The 18,874-nt window shown below is 31.9% G+C and overlaps 1 protein-coding gene across 1 annotated transcript; it reads left to right on the forward strand.

Moving 5' to 3' along the window:
- The first annotated feature begins 2,843 nt into the window (after positions 1-2,843).
- LOC111000481 (aminopeptidase N-like) lies at positions 2,844-18,711 on the forward strand. Its single transcript, XM_022269926.2, has 13 exons — positions 2,844-3,415; positions 5,972-6,145; positions 8,484-8,798; positions 8,921-9,110; positions 9,615-9,874; positions 12,218-12,410; positions 12,955-13,141; positions 15,291-15,388; positions 15,758-15,940; positions 16,395-16,573; positions 17,417-17,539; positions 17,799-17,886; positions 18,334-18,711. The coding sequence occupies exons 1-13, from the start codon at positions 2,958-2,960 to the stop codon at positions 18,433-18,435; spliced, it is 2,550 nt and encodes an 849-aa protein (XP_022125618.2). The 5' UTR covers positions 2,844-2,957; the 3' UTR covers positions 18,436-18,711.
- Positions 18,712-18,874: the final 163 nt, after the last annotated feature.

The raw sequence follows: 18,874 nt of genomic DNA on the forward strand, positions 1-18,874 counted from the left end.
GGTATTAAATAGAATATAGGATAGAAAATTAGCCCAGTCATATTAGGGCTTTCACCTCGGAATGAAAGATAATAAGCTGCAAATTGGTATGAACCTTTGTTTTGTCATTCTAAATGTTGTCTCAAAAGTCACAATCGTTATCGTGTCCGCGTCTCAAGATATTCAAGGTCAAAGGTCACAAAAATCGGTTTTTCGCGAATATCTGGCTTCCTATCGGTTAAATGAGATTTGCATTTATTATAAAAGTTGTAGGCTATAAAATTCCCTACAACTTTTGTTTAAACTTTTTTTTCATACGACCAACCGTTTTGAAGGTAGAGCGCGAAGTGCACATCGTACAGTCATATACGGCCTAATGCAAGGTCAAGCGTGAGTTATGGTTATCAGTACGTTATAAAGTCAATTATTTACTTGGAAATTATAATTATTAAACAGTGCCTATTATTTATTTACTAACTATTAATTATTTATATTTAATTAAAGTAAGTAACTTGATTATTTATATATAATTATTCATATTTAACTATTTAAGTATAAAATATTATTAATTCTGGATTATATATTTTAGTTTTATTTTAAGTTAAAATGATAGTAAGAGTATATATTTTACACATATTTTTATTTATTATTAAATACGGCATAATATACATTTATCAAAATGTGAGTTCAAATATCAAAAGTATCTTTGTTGATTTTAATTGTAATGAAATTGGAAATGGAAGCTAATTATCTTCTTCTTCTTCGTCTTCTTCTTCTTCTTGTCGCTCAAAAATGTTCGATTCATTGTCATCATCCTCATTATCTGTCATGTTCATCTCCAAACCTTCCAGAATATCGGGATCATATGTATTTTCTTCATCGGGATTACTTGGATACAGTGAAGCGTTGAGGCAAGCTTGTCCGTTGCACTGGCTGCAAGCTAAAGAACATTGTAGCCCTGATTTTCTGCATCCACAGCGGGAACCACAACCATTTTTGCAATTGCAAAATATTACGTTTAGTAGTTCGGCTGGTGCTGGAGGTAATAACGTTCGTATGGGCTCCAGGATTTCATTTTCAAGCATCCAGCCCCATTCTTGAGGTTCTAAGTCCTTCCCTAACCACGTTTGAATCTGGTAGTAGACACGTTTTATGTGTTGATGAGCTGCTACACTTGTTGGTGGAAGTGTTGACAGTTGTACAGGTTTATTTAGTTTTGTAAATTTGATGAATTGCGTGTAGCGGAAATGATCAATGTTGTCCTCAGATTTTGGAGCATTATATAATGCCAACAAGATGCGCACTCCATTTTCTAATAATGTTTGTTTTGGGCAGTTTTCTTGTTGAAATACTTCCACCAGTTTATCTAAATCTGGAATTTTTTCCAATGCTCTAGTAACAGTTTTTTTTCCTTTTTTAAATAGCGCAGAAGTCGTGTCACAGCCACTGAATGCGTGTAAAAATAAAATGTGCTTTTTAGTACGAGGATATTGGTCAAAACTTTTAGTAGACTATATTTGTGTTTTGACATTGCCTTTGCCAACTTTTTTCAAAAAAAATTCCTGATGATGTGACTGAGTACGACCAATTAAAATAACGAGCAAATCGATATCTTCTCCTATGATGACAGCAGTCTTTTGTGTTCTGATAAGGCAATAGCTGTGTCAATGATGAGAACATCAGCATCATCTCTGGCTTGTTTTGTTGTGATATTAACAGTTTTAAATTTTTCAACAAGCATGTCGATAAATTTTTTTTTATTAGACCGATTTGATAAAAAAAATTCTTGACTGATTGGCACAACCATTGTTTCGTCAAAACAAACTTCATATGATTTTGTAAGTGCAGCAGTTCTTATTATATATAAATAATCAAGTTACTTACTTTAATTAAATATAAATAATTAATAGTTAGTACGTAAAAAAATAGGCATTGTTTAATAATTTTAATTTCCAAGTAAATAATTGACTTTATAACGTACTGATAACCATAACTCACGATTGACCTTGCATTAGGCCGTATATGACTGTACGATGTGCACTTCGCGCTCTACCTTCAAAACGGTTGGTCGTATGAAAAAAAAGTTTAAACAAAAGTTGTAGGGAATTTTATAGCCTACAACTTTTATAATACATGCAAATCTCATTCAACCGATAGGAAGCCAGATATTCGCGAAAAACCGATTTTTGTGACCTTTGACCTTGAATATCTTAAGACGCGGACACGATAACGATTGTGACTTTTGAGACAACATTTAGAATGACAAAACAAAGGTTCATACCAATTTGCAGCTTATTATCTTTCATTCCGAGGTTGACCCCTTTTCTTACCTAATATGACTGGGCTAAATGTAAATTAAAATCGAAAGAGATCCCTTTCCACTATTAATTAAAAATATGTCTTAGTTAATGTTATTGTTACTGTATCTAAAGTAATAAATTATTGAATCGATGTTATTGAATTTTTTTTTTATATGAATTCTAAATTTCACCAACATCACCTTGATGACTAGAAATCTTCACAAGGCATTTTCTTTTGCGACCCAGCGATCTGTGAAATCAACTCGGTTCAAAATTCGAGCGTACTCTTCTCCCAAAGGCTTGCAACGCACCCCCTAAATTGATTGCCCTTTTTGGGTGCCCCGCAGGCTCGTTTGTCCCCCTTTATAAAAAAATATATAAAAAAATATACTTTAATTTTCCTACCACCGGTTTACAATTCAAAAATTTGCAAATTCGTCTGACCCCCGTTGATCTATTACGTTACATACTATGCTTAATAAAGGTGAAAAATACGTCATGATACTAACCCAAGGTATAATGGCCAAAATAACATGCAACCGCCATAGACGCAACATAAACAATTCGAACGTTCGTTAAGAGCGGACGCGTCTGTATTTCCTTTCGGCGCGAATTCCTTTTCTATATTTAAAATCAAAAAATATTAATTGCACAGACTATATGTAAAGTGTATAGACAATGTTCCTTTTCACTATTTTGTTGTTCATTTCAACAACCAAAGCGTACGTTTTGGAAGAAGAATGTTTGAATTACACAATTTATCCCGCGCAATATGAGCTCACTATAATACCGCATATATTTAAAGATGGAACATCATACTTCGATTGTGATTTATTAATAACGGTGATAGCAAATGCGCCAAATGTGAATATTATTGAGTTGGACGCAAAGGAGTTAGAGATAAAGAGTGGTTCGATTAAAGTTCTGGATGGTTTAACGGACATTGTAAATCAACACAGACCATACGAGTTTGATAATAAAAGGGGAAAATTGTTTATATATTTGAGGGAACCGATGAAACAATACGGTGCAAGTAGAACTCAGTATATAATAAGAGTGTCTTTTGTGAAATACGTTTTTTTGGATAGCGAAGGTGTATTTATTATTCCTTATAAAGGCGACGACGGGAAACAAGCGTAAGTATTATTTTATTTTATTTATTTATTCACACTTCGTTGCTAGAAAGAAACACAAATAACACAATACATAAAAATTACAAGGGGTGCAACGGGCGGCCTTATCGCTAACAAGCGATCTCTTCCAGGCAACCCTAGTAAGAAAAGAAAACAATAAATAAAAATGATGAGTGCAAGAAGTGCATAACTAGAATTTATATAAAAAATATATATTAATATTAATCTATAGAACCTTAATCTAGAGAAAATAAAAAAAACAATATTAATAACTAACTAAAACTAAAAAGCTAATCTTAAGGATTCAAGAATAGCTAATAGCGATGTAATACAAAAGAAGACTAATAAACTCAAAATAACTTTAAACAAGTACACTTATCAACCGAAAAGATGTTAAATTGTTTCTAAATTTACATTGATTACCAGTTAGCAACCCAAGCGCGCAAGAGCGGGCAAGAACTGGCAAGAATCCGCCACTTTTTTAATCGCCAAGTTTTGAGTTATACGACTTGTTGAACTGGAGCAAATCAATCCTTTTATCATGATCATTTATGTATGAAATATATTATTTAATAGCTTTCGATTCTTACACTATTCTGGGCCAATTATTTTAAAAATACTAGTTTTAAATAAAGCTATTATAGAGATTATACCGAAGTTTCATTATATCAGAGGAACGTGTATCTGACATCATACTTTGCAAGATAATAGTTTTAAGAAAACCAAATAGACTTATAAGGGAATTGATTGTGCAGTTTCCTGTATAAAATATTAGCGAAGTTTGTGTGATTCGAGCAATGTTGGCCTAGTAGCTTATGGCGATTATCAACTCTTTACCACAGATTGAACATGTGCTTATTGACATGTAAAGATAAACAGGCAGGTCTAAAATATGTGTATGACACATTAGCCTGATCACCGACTAGTCTATATAAAGAATTAAAATGGTCGCAAGACGCAATTCATTTAAATAAACAAATTTCTGGGATAACTCCAAAACATTGTTTTCCGCGAAAATTTAATTCAGGAACAAGCGATATGCAAATACTTATCGTAGGCGATTAAATAATAAACAGAAATAAAACATAAAACACCTTGAAAACGCGTGTTATAAGAAAATTGTTTGTTTATATGTTGGCGAGACGGGTGACCTTCTTCCCACATGCACTGAGTACAGATTTATGGCTAGAACGGAGTGGTCAAGATAGTTCCAGTACAATTATTAAAACTCCTAAACTATTTGTAATACTTTGTAGATTTAAAAAAGCTTAAGTGATAACTGACTCAACACTTGCGTTGCCAACCATAAGGACAATAAATATTATCATACAAATTCATACCAAAATAAAAATATTTCTTTCATAAAATAAAACAAATAACATATTCATGCAAATGATTTTGTCCCATTCGGTGTCGAGAACTTTGGTCCTAGCGCTAAAAAATTTTAGGAAAATATCTAAAAGGTTCACACACATACATCACAGGAGACCGAAAAGCTGGCAAATACCTCATTATTATTCATAATTTTTTTAAGGAATTTATTTTAAGTTCATAGTCTTAATTAAATAGGAGAAACTAAGTATTTTTTCCACGAGTTTTTCGAGTCGTTCCTTGAATTCACTGCAGAAAGGACTGATTTGGAATTACAAGGAAATAATTTTCTGTATAACATAATTATTAAAATTGTAAAAAAATTGTTTTGGTAAATACTATTGTATACATGCACTCCTTCTCATAAAACGTTATGATTGTATACGTAATAGAAGATATATGCAATCATAATAGCATCATCAGGAAACAATATTTATGTCAGGGCCATGTTCAATTACCCATAAAAGATTCGATTTTGACTCGTTTTATAAATCACAGTATCAACCTACGCACAACATTTATTATCATTATAGATAATCGCAATAGGTGTATAATTATAAAAACGTTGTTTATATCGCCTGCTAATTCTTTTTTTTTCCTTGAATGTATAGTAAAACGAGGTATTATCACAAATTAGTATTTTTTTATTGTCACTTAAGGCTCTATGTCCCCAGAGTGCTTCCAGCTTAGAACACCTGCCTGATCGGTGATAGACAGCACTCCAGATCATTCGAACTTCTGTCACCTCTGTAATGATGCTTTTTTTCTGTCTGTTATGGGAGGAAAAATAAAGCGATTTCTTTTGCCAGTCAAAAGCTTGATTGCTTTGTGCTCAATTGGTTTTATATCAACTGGATCCTTATTGCATAATAAAAATCTTAGTATCTATATTTTTTTAACTTGATTTAATAAAATCAGACTAGTTAGAAACAAAAATTAGCCTTAATGACATAGTAGATGATAGAAAGGTTTTAAGAATGTTAAGTTTATACCTCTTAACATTAAGGCTGTATCATATTTAAACAGCAACTGATAATTATTAGGAAGTGATACCTGATAATTAGTGTAAACATAGCGCTGGTAATACTAATTATAATTTGCAATAGTTTGTAAAGTGTTATAGTTACTTCCGTCTAAATGACTTTTTAATTTTTCACAATTAACATTGCTATATTCTTCTTGTTACAGATATCTATATACAACCCGATTATCTCCAACCAAAGCCAAATATTTCTTCCCGTGCTTCAACAATCCAGAATTTGAGGCTGTATTCAAGTTTAGGGTGTATGTTGCACCACCACGACCGGGCATCCAGTTCTGTAATACAACATTCGTCGTCGCAAACGAGTTAAGCAGACAGAAGTAAGTAGCAATTTCGTGGAGTTTCAAATCCTAACTTTGGCATTATTGTCTAATAAAAATATTCAATCCATACAAAACCATATAAAAATATTATATAGTAAAATTGAGTCTCACATGGATCGTGTATAACACAATATTAAGTTGTATAACCGGAAATCGACCACAGAGCTTCCTCTATGCTTTCCAAATTTGAATTTAGGTACCTGGTGATTCTTTTTTGTTTTATTTTTTATATCATAGGAGAAGCAAACGGGCAGGAGACTCATCTCATGTGACGTCATACACACACTGCCAAAAGGCATGCAAATGCGTTGCCAAATTTGAATTTGGAATAGGAATCGATATGTTATTTCATTAAATCTTTCGTCCCAACAATAACAACATTAATCTTGCAACTAAAAACCTATTTCCTCTTAACCACGTTAAATACCATGCCTATAAATAGAGACCACTGATGTATAACATTATCTCGTATTATTGACGCTCGATACGGAACTGGTCAAACCATACAAGTTACAATTGACACAGTTTCTATTCATAGTAACCATTTTTGGTCTGGTCCGGAGCTTTGTAGAGTTGCGACTTCCTTTTTATTAAAACGCGTGAGCATGCTTAACTCTTGGAAAGTTAAGTGTAATAACATATACGAATACATTGATCATGATCAGACGGCTATTCTTTGCTTACAAACGGTAATAATAATCACCGCGACTGGAACCGTGGACCACGGGGTTTTAACCACTAAGTCACAAAGACTGTAGCTCTATATTATTTGTGATATATTCATCTACCTGAAATAATTATGTTAACAATTATTTGTATATAGGTCATTTCAAAACTCGAATTACATTTTAGGTTGGGACAAAAGTCTTTTCGCATTATAGTCTATATGAACTTGTAATCAAACCTCCTTGGTTTTTCTGTTTGTATCTGGCTGGTTTCGTTAAATGTTTAGGTTTTAAAGAAGATAATTCCAAATTCTAAAAATATGTTATTTTAAAATTTTTCAACAAAAAAAACATATAACATATTATTACATCTCTCCTATGCTGATAATATGCAGAAAATATTCTTATTGTGCAAACATTGTTTCGTAATATATTGTTTTATATGCAAAATATTGTCATGTAAATTTAACATGGATACTTTGTAATTTTAACGCAATTAACTATTTAAGATCTCAGAATTTTCATTGACAATGAAAGGTCGAATTTTTAAAGTTATCAAAATTATTGAATATATGAAAAGTTTAATTAAAGAAAGTTGATTTCGAAAGATCAGGCAATATTGCATGGTGAGTTCAGAAATACATGACACAAAAAGAGTGATATGCTTATGTACTTCTTATGACCTGATTAGCCATTTTTACTTTTACTATCGTTCCTTGAAATAAAAGAAAGAAGATGTTTATTGTCATATTCTTTCTCTTTTTTAACATAAAGTTGATAATGCAGAAATCTACCTTTTAATAATACAGCTTTAATAAGGGATAAACAGAAAGTGGGTAACTTCCGACAAGATGCGTTGCTAATGTCTTAAAGAATCATGAGAAATTACAGAAAAACATTTGCCGACGTCCAGTAATGGCAAGACAGCATATCTAAATTATCTTCTGCCCGTTTTGCCTTAATAGTACGCAGTCACGGCATGGGTAATTTATAAAAAGGTTTACTGATTTTTTTTATGATTAATTAATATTTTATTACAAAAACTTAGCTTTTATAATTCCAACATTTAGTTAAAACGTGTAAGCTAATTACACGGAGTATGCTAAAGTTAAAAATATTACGAAAAGTATCTTATCTAGAGGATTGTATAAGACAACCAACTTATCTGTGACCTAAAACCACCTTTAAAAAAAATGTTTTATGTAAAATTTACATAGATATAGTTCTTTAGTTACCTGCAAACATATTTGTTTAGGTTTATAAAAAGGGTTACATTTACGAATTTATCTGAAGGAATTGATTTAATTTCATAGTTAAATTAATTTACTTCTTTTGCGAACTAGTGAAGTGTGCAATCGACTCCCAGTCTTCCCTGAGAGTTGCGACCTCCGACTACTCAAAGGCCGGCAACGCACTCACTAAAGTATAGTGTCTATGGGCTGCCATGACTACCATTTTTGCGCATCCCATTTTTCACTGTTTCGGCTCGTTTGCCTCCTTATATAAAATAAAATATTAGAAATGAAGTTCAGTTTTAATATAATATATTTAGTCGTATATAAAACTTTACGTTAGCGTTTGAAAGTATGCCAAATTAACAAAATAATATATATGTAAAAGTAAATGTTTTTTAATCACTGCACTCGTAAATGAAATATGTACTATTTTAGCTTCAAAGACGACAACTATGGCATCATCGAATACATTCCATCACCGCAAATCGGCGTTCACCAAATGGGCTTCCATCACTCACAATTCAGCAATCGTGAGGTCAAAATTGGCGAAGATGCCTTGATTTTCTGGTCCAGACCGTCTCAATTGCCATACTTATCATTTATATTGCAATTTGGAGAAAATCTTATACATATGATCCATAAATACTCATTGATTAAGAGGCCGCTGGTAAATGGACCGATAAATATTGTGGCCGTACCTAAGAATCTTAATGGATACGAGATTGGAAGCTGGAATCTTTTGACTAACAGGTGAGTGACCTCGGTAATTTTATATTAACTCTAATCATATACAATAATCCACTTGTAAATAATTTGTTGTAAGATATGGGGGGCGTATATGTTATTAATTTATTAATTACTCATTTTTACAGTGAAACAAAATTAGCATATATAAATGAATACACAAGCATGAAACAAATGGAGGAAATGATGTTTGAATTATCCCAGCAATTGAGCAGGATATGGTTGGGAAATCCTGGAGAATTAAAAAGGACTAGGTGGATTGAAGAATGGTTCAAGGAGGGTGTTGCTACATATTTCGCTTATTACTATCTGACGCAGGTACATGATTACTAGGCAAATGCAAACAGAGGCTATGTATTTCATATATTAACACATATCCATCCATCTGGAGGTTCAAGCTTGCGGGCTAATTACTAGGATATTTTTTTACTTCTAATTGCAAAAATTAAATCACAAACCAATAATAAAACAAAACGTGATCCATTCTAAAATCAATAAATACAAGTCGATGTCCCAAAAAAATAATAATACCAACAAGGGATCGTTAGTATCTACATATAGGGTTGACATTATAATACATTTAATATTGACTTTATTAACAGCTATGTTATATACACATTAAAAAAACACTTTTTTTCCCGGATGGAAGCTATGTATTATTGTAAACTTATAATTATTTAACATAGTTTTAAATTCATCCGACGTATCGCGAGCGATACATAACTTCAATCCGATAAAAAAGTTTTTTTTAAAATGATAATACATTTTTAATACGCCTACGGTTATTAAGATATGCATATTATGTTATATTTTTACTTTCAGTATAATCATGGAGGTATGAAACCAATAAATCGTATTCCACTATCGATGTACGGTCAGCAGATGAAGCAGAGAGCGATGGCCGTAGACTGGCACCATTCAACTCCAGCGCTTATGTCTTTTAATAGAACCTTAGCTGTAGAAATCCCCAACCGATATAAGGAATTGGTGACAATGAAAACTGCATCAATTCTGTGGATGGTTGAAAACTGGTTGGGTTCAGAAAAATTCCATCAAGCTTTGATCAAATATATCAATTTACGGTAAGATATTATGTGCATTACTTTAATGAGATGTGCGCTGAGAGCTAGTACATTAATGGTTTGGTCCTCGCCGCGTTCAAGTATTACGTAACGAATTTTTTTGGGGGGGGGTCCAAAAATTGCGTGACGTAATATTGGAACGCTCCCGAAAGGTGAGATTCTGAGAACCGAACCTAGCACTCCTAAGACTCTCGTACCTCAAAATCTAATTCATATTTTACGATGTAATATGCGTTATCATTATTAAATCAAGAGGCCAACGGGCAGGAGGCTCAGTGGTTTTAAGTGATACCGCCTGCATTAGACTAATGCTGAGATCTATAGAGCGCGCTTTGACTTAGCTCAAACTTTACTAACGAAAATCTTAGCTTAGTGTACACTTAGCATAAACTATGATTTGGTATTTATAGACATTTTAACGGTAAGATTAAGCTAAGCACAAGCTAAGACAGAAAATGACAAAATACAAAGTGATGTTTCATTTCACGGAATACCTTCTTTATTATTCTTTAAAAAAGTATAACAATAACAAATATTTAAACGTCTAAAACGATACACATTTATTGATATCTATTTATTTTATTATTGCAATTACTAGAATTTTACAAGTTTACCTTTAGAAAAATTATTTAAAAGTTAAATGACATAATTACAGAGATGACAATAATTTTTTGTTATGTAGAACGGATCGCATTGTTATGACAACTTGTATTTACAATTAAAAATTTTCAATCGCTTTTTCACTTTTGCTGTTTTTGTTTGTGTGAGCTGTTACAAATCTTTAATTATACTTTAAAACAACGACTGGCTTTGACTTGGACCTGGACCTAGCTTTATCGAAAGTGACATAATGGAGAATATAGAGAGAGAGTTCTATCTTTAATAGAAAACATTGAAAGGGTAGGAACTGCAGCCGATATGAATCCCCGAATACCAAAAGTATATGTTCGGAACGAACACAACCAAAATGAAGCTAGGACTACGGTCAAAATTGACAAATACCAGTAATATAAATATTGCTTATGCTGTACTGCATAATATAGGTATAGAGAGATGGGATGCTTATGACGATGGCGATCTTGCTGATCAGACACCAGAAGTTGAAGAACACAAAAACAATGAAATATATCCTACCGGTCTAGCATTCCGGCAATCCGTGATTGCCCAATTTAACTACGTTTTTGGTAATAAAGAAAATCAAACAAAACTTATTGTATTTTAATCATTTATTTTTCGATTCTTTTTTTAACTGTAAAGCTTCTAATGATAATTTATTTTTTTGTTGAAGAATCTATTTCTAACTGATTTTTTAATTTTAAATGTTCCATTTCTATCTCACATTTTCTTTTGTTGTTGTCCAACTCTTGCCACAGCAATTTTTTTTAAGGTCCTCAAATGAAGGTTTATTTTTTCTGCTTGCTGATTCACTTTTAGTGGTGACTATAACACTGGTTTCCGTCAACCCAGCTTCTTCAGTCCAGTTGCGGCTTGTTCCCGGCTGATTTACATATTTAAATGTGGCATCTATAGTGGACGCTCTTGCCCTCTTTGGTCTCCAGCTTTCACTATTATTGTCATGATCAGTACCAGCTAAAAAAGTAAACAGTCTAATAAGTAAACATTTAGGAATGTCTTTTATTGGCTAAGATAACCATTAAATTTTTGCCGCGGGCTTATACCTAATTAATGAATGAAGTGTATGAAGATCTTTGTATTTATCTTACAGCATATTGATATTTATAGATAGTGTAGATACTTACAGTATGTGATACGGTAGAGAAGATTAAATATCTAAGATATTAATATTTTTAGGCAAACGAAAATAACAGATTTGAAGCGAGAGTTGAAGTTAGTTTGAATTTTGTTGTCAACATATGTCACTGCTATAGGGCAGATACGACAAAATAAAAAGTCAAGTAAAACATATGATGGCAAAGTAAATTTTGGGCCATTATTTTTGTTAGGCTTATAGTCAAAGTTTTTGGTAAGTCGTCGATTTCGTGGACTTGAGATAAAGCTAAGCCAACACTTCGAGAGATTCGTAGTTTGCTCTATAAATACCAAATATGACTTAACTCGATAGTTTAGTCTGAGCAAAGTGTAAGTGCGCTCTATAGATCTCGGCATAAGTGTCCAGTACTAGACTGTTCGCAAGTGCGCTGCCGGTGTGTGTCAGCACATTACAAAAAAAACATGCAGTTTGCAAGTCATTGTCTTTTTTGCCAACGGAAATTAAATTAAACTTTGATTGCCCCTTCTTCTTCTATTACTTCCTTAATTTATGAATAGGTATAAAAATATATGTTAATAAACAAAACCTATATAATATTTTCATCCTTGCAGGAGAGGCCGCTTCGTCTCCATCGCTGACTTCATGATAAGTTTAGACCAAGATACCGTTGAGTGTATGCATCAGTTCTTCAATGGAACAACGGCATCCCGGGTGCTCAGTTCCTGGTTTTACCAATCCGGATATCCCGTTGTTTATGTCAATGTACTCAGAGATAGGACTCCAAATGCAATTCAATTAAAACAAGTACGTATTTTTTACAGTTTGTATTTGTCTTACATAGTTTAGTTGACTACGTGTGGTTCGGAAAATAATATCGATGTAATTTACTCTAATATCCGTTACAAAATCATTAGATTTTTTACACGACTAAAGTTATTTTATTGTTTAAATATACAGAAACGAGTGAGATTAGAATTAGTTAAAATATTTATGGTACATTTTATAAATTTGAGTATTTAAATGATACTAACTCTTGGAATTGATTTACTTTAATTCAAAAAATTTGTATGTTTTAAAACTTGTATATTAAAAGTGGTAGTGGTAGTGGCGGAGAGTTGCTTGCCAGTTCTTCTTGCCCGCTCTACGCCCTTGACTTGCGACTGGTAGTAAATTAGAATTAATTTAACTTATTTTCTGTTCGTCGTTCGTAATAAAAAGTTTACTTTGAGTTTGAGTTTGAGTTCTGAGTTTGAAAACAACTTCTAACTATATTTATCTATAGTTTATTACATATACAATACTAAGATATACTAAAATTATCTCACGCCATTTTTCAAATACCTTTCAGAGACAATTCAGTTTTAATGACTTGAACCGCTTGGAATCCAACTATCTAATACCGATTTCGTATATCGTACAAAACAATGAAAACTGCTTCAACTGTCACCAACCACGCTTCACTATCGGCAGCCAAACCTACACATTTGGAGAGAACTTGAATGGCGGTTGGATTATTCTTAATAGGAATTCAGCCGGTACGTATTCGTAGATTTCTTTTGTTTTTACGTGCACAAAAATTACACGTTGAATTGCAACCTTGCTTCTGATTAGAGTTAGTTAATCAAAGTGTATTATTTTTAATGTTAGTTTATTGGATTTCGGATATACATTTATTTTTTACCCAACACATATAATTGAACAACCAAGTGAATAAATTAACTAGTCCGTAGCATGCAAAACTGTATAGACTAGCATTAGCAAGTTTGATAAACTGCTAAAACGATTATAATTTTAAACACTTAAAATTATAATCACTTAGAGTTTGAGCAGAGATTTCTACTAGGAAAAACATAATACGACTTCAGTTGCGACACCGTGTCAAACGCTTTGGCTAGGTCCAAGAATACCCCGAGGCATACTTTTCCGACTTCCAATTTGTTGCCTACCTCCATGAGAGTAGCTCCATGTGACCGCAATCTTCACTGGGAATTTTTTAGATAACCATTCGTCCATCTTGCAGTTGCCCGGCTAATATACTTATAGATATACAAGCGAGAAAATACTCGTACCACACATAATTAGTTCTTAGGAAAGCCTAAACCGGTTCTAATTAACCAATATAGTTTATAATAAAAACCACTAAGTATCGGATGCCCTACTGACATTGATCTTGCAGTCCTTGGTTAACTACGATACTATCAACTGTTTATTTCTGGTCTATCCCACGCCATTAGTAGATCGCTTAGTCTAAGAGCTAGGTAATAAATTGTGTATAAAATTTATATTGATATAAAATATGTCAAAGGCTGTATTTGGTTTTTAATTTAGAAGTAATTTTATTATAGTAGAGAGAGAGTTGATATTATAAATAGGACCAGAATAACTTTGTTTAATTGTACACAAAGTAAGTAAATCGAATTCAAATCGAATGCAGTCGTAAAAAATATATATTGTACCTTTCTTTAAATTTTGAATATTTTATTTTAATATTATTTAATTTTATATCCAACTTTAAGCATATAGCCTACTATATGGTACTTAAGTAAATAATTAAAAGGTCAGCCAACGAACTTAATACATACAGAATAATGCAGATCCAATTTCAAGCAGATACGGCTTGGGTTTGATAAACCACAATAAATCGTTTCGCAGCACAAACCTTATCTTTGCAGCAGTACCTTTAATGAACGATCTCTGACTCACTTCAACAGCCTTGACGTATGCTGTATTGACCCAGGTTTTGGACGGTGTCCTCCACCCATGATACCACGAAAATTTGTGCTCTTGACATACCGTAGAAGTGATTCTGATAATGAAGTATTAGTTAAATATTTTCTTCCAATTAGACCACTAAAATGACACTTTTGCACGTTAAATATTATATAAAGATGATTCTAGTTGCCCCCTCTAAACCGTATGGGCAAGAAACTCTACATTTACTCTTTTAAAAAAGGGGTTTACAATATTTGTATACATTAGGTAAATAATTATATTTGAAGGCAATGTACTCCTAGAATTAAACTACTATGCAGGTCTATTATTGTATTGTTAGTATACAATTCTTCATATATTTACAAATATCAATCAATCAAGATTAATAAATAAAAACAATAAAACAGTGTGTGAGATAAAAATAAAATAATTACAGTAATTGTAGTATTTTAAAATATTTTTTTTACAAATAACATATTATGTCTTAATAAATTACTAATTGGATTTAAATACGTAGCTAGATCTTAGAACCACCTACGCAGCCATAATTGTTTTCTTATTGCAAACTCCTTATACGTTTTATTACAAGTGCAAGGTTTTTCGGCCTTCAATTCTTGGTGGGTGTGTGTTTTATTTATTGCTGTGTATTCGTAACATCATTTGAACACAACATTTTGAAAACATGTCCATGTATATTTATTACATTTATTATTAAATGTATATATATGTCAATAAGATAAGGTAAATTTACATTTTAAAAATACTGAGTACGATTCTGTCGGTTTGAGAACCTTCTAATTGTCTAGTATTTATGTAAAAACCAAAGTTTTAATTTAAAAAATAAATTAAATTAAAATTGTTTATTTTTTATTCCCGTTCTCAAGTTTCGAAAGATTTTGCGTGCCCGTAGTTTTTTTTTTAGAGAATTGCAACGTGATAAAAACAATAAGAAATGTATTAATTTATATCCAGGTTACTATAGGGTTAATTACGATGACACAACTTGGAAACTCATTGCCAACACACTGAAGGAAAACAGACATGCAATTGATGAATTGAACAGAGCACAAGTTAGTATTTGGAAATATTGTTTAATAATTTAAATAAGTTTTTTAAATATTTAATACATAACCCTGTGGCTCTACAACCCTTGGATAGTGAGTGATATTGTTATATTTAATTATTTATATTTAATTATTGTATGGATAAATGTATAGTCTTGAAACAATGTTTTAAATAATTCTTCCACAAATTTCCCCAATCTTTTTTAAAAATAAGAACCATTATTTGATGTTTCTGACTTATAAGAGAAAAAATTACGTGCATGTTAACCTATTTTGAGATTGTATTTTTATAACATAAGTATAGAAATGAAATTAAATGATCTGTTATTCGTACAATTTATTTTAAAAGTGTATTATTGTTTTAAAAATCTTCAGATTGTAAACGATATATTCGCGCTGTACGCAGCTGGCGATGTCAGTGAAGAAATAGCGCTAGATGTATTGGAGTTTCTAAACATGGAACTAAGTAGTTTAGTATGGGACTCGGCTATCAGCGGGTTTGAGTTGCTAAAAACAGATGGCGCTCATATGACTAAGATCAACTATGAGGAGTGGCAGGTAAAAATAAATATTAAGGTGCATAACATTCCAAATTCAAATTTGAAATTTAGAATTATCTCCGTAGCTTACTTTGAAGAATTTTTATAACGTTAGGAAACATTTGCTCAAAAAAGGGCGGGCAACGCACTTGCGAGCCTCCTGGTGATACGAGTGTCCATGGACAGCGGTATCGCTTAACAACAAATTAGCCTCCTACTTATTTGCCTTCTGTTTATTTTTTTTTAAATATGGTTAATCTTATATAATGTCAGATAGAATTTTACAGAAATTTATAAATAGCAGCAAATTAATTTTTGAAATAAGTTTCTAGTTGGTAAAGCTTAAGCAAATATGAAAACCATTTTACATAATTCCAAATGTAGTATACATTTTTTAGAAGTGGTTTAATCATTAAGAACTTTCATATTAGCTATTTAGTATAATTAATTACGTTATAAAAAATGTTCTTAAGGCTTTCATGCGCCAAAAAGTATCAACAATATATAAACGACTTATGGACGATATCGAACGAAGGCCGGAAATAAGGTTCTTTAGGAGCAATATAATAGAGTTCGCTTGCGCTATCAAACACCAACCCTGTATAAGTGATATGTGGAGGATATATGGGGACTACAAGGAAGGAAGACTACGGTAAATAAAAGACCTTTAAATTAGGGCCTGGGGCAGTAGTTGCGTTTCTTTCGTTAAACATTTCAATACGCAGAGATCAGTTCACATAACCCATGAATTGTCTAAGTGTAACATTCAACTTCATTACTTAGGGCTAAGATATGCTATGACTTATGTATGTCAAATCATCGCTCTCTTATGTCAAATTTGAATTTGACATAAGAGAGCGCAAAAGGTTGATACAGCGCTTAGCATTTTATTAAGGCAAAGAAGTTATAGGCCTGAGTATTGTAGATTATCGAACTATAACACTCTCAAATGTAAAACCTACTATACTTGTGACTGAAGGGAGTCAGTCATATTTAGCTGTATGTCAGTCACTATCTTACGACAAACCCTTAGCACAGGGAATTTGTTTATGCTGACGATTTTTAACCACGTCATCTCAGCCACATATTTTGAAAAATCATGTGGATTTGTATCTTTGAAATTTTTTTTTTTTTATATTGAGACCTGCATTTAACTGTGAGATAACTTACAAATATGACTAACTCTCTTCTTGATAGAATGTAGATCAATTCATAGAAAAAATACTAGTCTCTTCAGTAAACACTTTAGTTCGCTTGTTCGGAAAATTTATGACAGTTTTGGGATTGGTCAAAAGTCGCTATAATATTATATTTTCATGACTCCATAGTCAGTCAAAGAATTGCGAAGTTTATTTACTTGTTTGCTACCTTATTACATCTAAAATATTTCTGTAAACTTATTAATAAGATTATATTTGATTAAGATATATATTGAAAACAATATATCGATTTAATATAGACAACCATTATGTATAATTAATTGTAATTACTTCAGATTGGATCCTGACTTCCGAGCGGCATGTTATTATGTAGTATTAAATGATGCCAATGGTAATTTAGCTGTGGAGAATTTCAACGATTTTGAGAATGAGGACAAAACTAGAGCTGAACATGCATTGTAAGTATAAATAATGCATCTGATATCAGTAGTCTCGGTATAGCGTGCAATTCTCACTGGCGTTGTGTCGGTGGATTACATGCCTGGCACATTAAGGAAAACATCGTATTAAAGTGGGAATATTAAAAATATAAAAAGGTTAATTATAAAAAAATCTGAATAATTAACACCAAAAAATTTACATTGGGCGCCATACACCAAATAATAATTAAATATATTTATTTATTGTATTTATTAACTTATTCGATAACTTTTCCAGACGTGAAGAGAACAGGTTCCTATACCGAGTGCCTATTGGTCATCCTAGACCGCTACCTATTAAAATGTCAACTACTACAACAACGGAGGTAAATTTGTATTATCGCTTTTTAAAGTCAAAACTCTATACGTTATCAACCAAGTCGTGTTAGTTACACTGCACAACTTATGTCTAAAGATTGGCTAAACTGATTCTTCTCCGGTCCAAATAGCAAAGTTATCGAATAACAATAAATTAAATAATTTTACGAATGCAAGAAACAGTGCCATCTGTTGACAAAATTACGCACCATTGTACGTAGAATTCCTGTCAGTTCAAGAAATTCCGATCTTGTGGTGAATGAGGAGATGCATAACCAGGGTTTGATCTTGATCAAAGACATGTGTTACCTCATCAAAAATGTTGTAAGTCAGTACAACATTTTTCATCATAAGTGCTTTAACATGCATTATCTCAATATTTGCGCTAGATGGGCCTATCGTGTAAATCTTTTGCAATAGCAAGCAATAATAAACAAACCTATTGTTTCTTTCAGGTACCAACAACCATCAAAGTAGCGGGTTGTAATGGAGCAAAGAAAAAATTGATTCCCATAGTATTATTAAGTTTGGCGTTCCTTACTAGTAAAAGTATATAATAATTTATATTTAAAGATTTTCATGTATCGCACAAAGTCGATACAGTACAAATTATTAACTTGGAAAATATCTTACAATTAAAAAAAAGGGTGACTTTGAATAGTGTGAGAGATTATTAAGGAAATATATAACGAAATTAACTCTTAATGATCTTTTAACTATAATTGGTTTTATATTTTTAAATTTTCTTCAGTACATTCCGGCTTACATCTTGTTATTTCAGTATCTAGTCAGAGATTTTTTGTTGCTATAAATAAAAACATAGATTTTTGTTATCTTTATTTACTACTACTACATATGTACATACTATATTTTTAATAATTTAATTAACTTTACTTAATTGTTATTTAAGTACAAATCAAGAGGACGCGTTTGATTTGTACTTAATTATTATATAAAATAAATTATTGAATTAACTTATGTTTTATTTGCTAACAA

The sequence above is a fragment of the Pieris rapae genome, chromosome 7, assembly GCF_905147795.1.
Source record: "Pieris rapae chromosome 7, ilPieRapa1.1, whole genome shotgun sequence".
Classification (NCBI taxonomy): Eukaryota; Metazoa; Arthropoda; class Insecta; order Lepidoptera; family Pieridae; genus Pieris; species Pieris rapae.

Coding starts and splice junctions, on each gene's coding strand:
- LOC111000481 (XM_022269926.2), top strand. CDS start 2,958: ATGTTCCTTTTCACTATTTTGTTGTTCATTTCAACAACCAAAGCGTAC. Junction 9,875..12,217: donor ATCAAATATATCAATTTACG/GTAAGATATTAT, acceptor TCATCCTTGCAG/GAGAGGCCGCTTCGTCTCCA. Junction 15,941..16,394: donor TCAACTATGAGGAGTGGCAG/GTAAAAATAAAT, acceptor AATGTTCTTAAG/GCTTTCATGCGCCAAAAAGT.